Source organism: Chiloscyllium plagiosum, chromosome 4, assembly GCF_004010195.1.
Source record: "Chiloscyllium plagiosum isolate BGI_BamShark_2017 chromosome 4, ASM401019v2, whole genome shotgun sequence".
Lineage (NCBI taxonomy): Eukaryota > Metazoa > Chordata > Chondrichthyes > Orectolobiformes > Hemiscylliidae > Chiloscyllium > Chiloscyllium plagiosum.
The window spans coordinates 129,702,079-129,704,499 of record NC_057713.1 but is presented as its reverse complement, the minus strand read 5'-3'; the positions used below and the strand labels follow the sequence as shown (position 1 = coordinate 129,704,499).

Genomic DNA, 2,421 nt, shown 5'->3' with positions numbered 1-2,421 from the left:
CACCCACTCATCACCCTATCCCACCCTCAGTGACCCTCCTTCACCCATTCATCACCCTTTCCCACCCTCCATCTCCCTCCGTCACCCACTCATCACCCTCTCCCACACCCCCACTCCATCAGCCAAAGGTCCCCTCACTCCCTCATCCCTCTCTCGCCCTCCCCCATGACCTTCCCATCCCCATCCCCAACCCCTCTCCCTGACTCACCCAGTGGGATTTCCAGACCCTCTCTGTCCACCACGTGGAGCTGACCCTCCAGTGCACCTACGGGGGAAAGAGCAGGGAGATGGGTCACTGGCCAAGCCTTGCATTCTGCAGGAGAAGCTGCTGCTGCTAGCCCGCCGAGCCCGGAGTGGCCTCAGTACCTGTGTTGCCGGAGATGCGCAGGCCTGAGATAGCATGAGGAGCCAGTTGGTCACCACTGGCGGAATCCATTCGGCCGTACAGCACGGTGTTGAGATGTTCCTCTGTGAAAGGTGCCCCTGGAAGCAGACAGGGCTGGCAGTACGAGACCTCCTCACCCAGCGAAGTGCCCGCTGCCACCCGCGGCTCCAAACCCAGTGGGGAGGCTGGCACAGTGCTGCCCAGTGCCCGGGAATGGCCCAGGAAGGAGAAACCGCTGAAGGTGAAAGGCAGGGCCGCGTTAGAGGTGGGCAAGAGGCTAGCCCGGGGCTGGAGGGGCAGCAAGGACTCGCCATTCAGGAATCGGGGCTGGGGCATTAAGGAGCTGAGATAACCCGGGATGGTGGGGGCAGGAACCCGCTTGAAGCTTTCCACCGCGTACAGCTGGTCCTTTGCCGATAGAGACATGCCCGGAGTGCAGAGAGTGCAGACCCTGTGAGAAAGCAAGGAGATGTGTAACCGGGCTGGACACATTAACATGAGGAGGAATAAAACACACTTCCTCCATACCAATCCCTGTCATCACCCTGAGGTGAACAAAACCCATTGGGACCATCCCCTCTCGGTCAGTAACTTACTCTAAGATCTGAAACAAGACCAGTCCCCAGAAAATTGCTGGTGAACCTCAGTAGGTCTGTGGGGAGAGAGAAATCCGAGTTAGAAACCAAATGTGACTTCTCAAAGGAGGCTGGGGGGGGTCTTCTTTTTTAAAATATAGAATCCCCACAGTGTGGGAACAGGCCATTCGGCCCAACGAGTCCACACCGACCCTCTGAAGAGCACCCACCTGCTCTACTCTTGTATCCTTGCATTTCCCATGGCTCACACACACCCCCGAATACTAAGGGCGATTTAGCGTATCCAATCCACCCAACTTGGACATCTTTAGACTTCAAGACCCACCTGCTCCAGCGGCTGTGTCACAACCTCTCTGACCAGATGCAAAAGATAAATACCGAAAGAACTGCGGATGGCTGTTAGCCAGAAACAAAACAAACGTTGCTGGAAAAGCTCAGCAGGTCTGGCAGCATCTGTGCAGAGAAAGCAAAGTTAACGTTTCGGGTCCGGTGACCCATCCTCAGATATGAGAGATATTTCGACTACATTTCCTAAGGTATGATAACATCACTGGTCAAGAATTATTTGGGAATGTAGAGATCTCTCTGGTGCCTGACACTGAATGAGAAAGGAGGTAAAAACAATGACTGCAGATGCTGGAAACCAGATTCTGGATTAGTGGTGCTGGAAGAGCTCCTTGGATGCTGCCTGAACTGCTGTGCGCTTCCAGCACCACTGAATAAGAAAGGTGACCACAGCCGTGTCATTCACAGGAGTATTCTGGGCTGCGAATCTTTCCAAACCCAAACGTCTTTACTAAAGCTGGTAGGAATTGTTTCGTTTTAAATTCAACAAATGTTCGATTCAAAAATATCTAGAGAAGGAAAATAAAACCATATTTTGAAAAACAATCTAATAAAGACAATTTAAGATATGTTGGACACAATTCACAATGGTTAAAAATTAAATACGTTGTAAAATGTTATTTTGGGGATTTGTCGCTCGGTTTGCCACAACGTTTAAACTATACAAGTGCAGCAAGTTTTAGCAACCAAGCTGAATTTCAGGTGAAATAGACACCTCGGCCCAACGAAATTTACATTCGATTTGAGACCAGATTCGGAAACAAGATTAGATTTATAAACGGAGGTGTCATAAAGAGATTTACAGACTCGATTTTGTTTTTTTTTAAAAAAAGGGCTTTGCGAACGAGGTGAAAAAGAAACAAGTCCTACCCGAGTGTGCAGGAACAAATAAAAACGCAAATTCTAGCTTTTTGTAAAACAAAAGCGCAGAGAACAATCGGTTCCCAAATTACGGCGCGACTCTAAGAGAGATAATGAACAGGCTACCAGCTCTCTCCTCAATGGGCAGCCTCCGGCGATTAACCAGACAAGGGCAGAGACAAAAGCCACGCTAGGAACAGTGATCGAGGCAAGTCTCTTTCAAAAGTAAGACTT

General features: G+C 50.1%; 1 protein-coding gene across 1 annotated transcript in view; it reads right to left on the bottom strand.

Moving 5' to 3' along the window:
* The window catches only part of prdm14 (PR domain containing 14), a 27,769-nt gene extending 26,958 nt beyond the window's left edge, over positions 1-811 (bottom strand). The window contains exons 1-2 of the mRNA XM_043689377.1: positions 359-811; positions 209-248 (exon numbers count right to left, since the gene is read on the bottom strand). Of these exons, the coding sequence (XP_043545312.1) occupies positions 209-248; positions 359-811 (493 nt within the window). The remainder of the gene's footprint in view (positions 1-208; positions 249-358) is intronic.
* Positions 812-2,421: the final 1,610 nt, after the last annotated feature.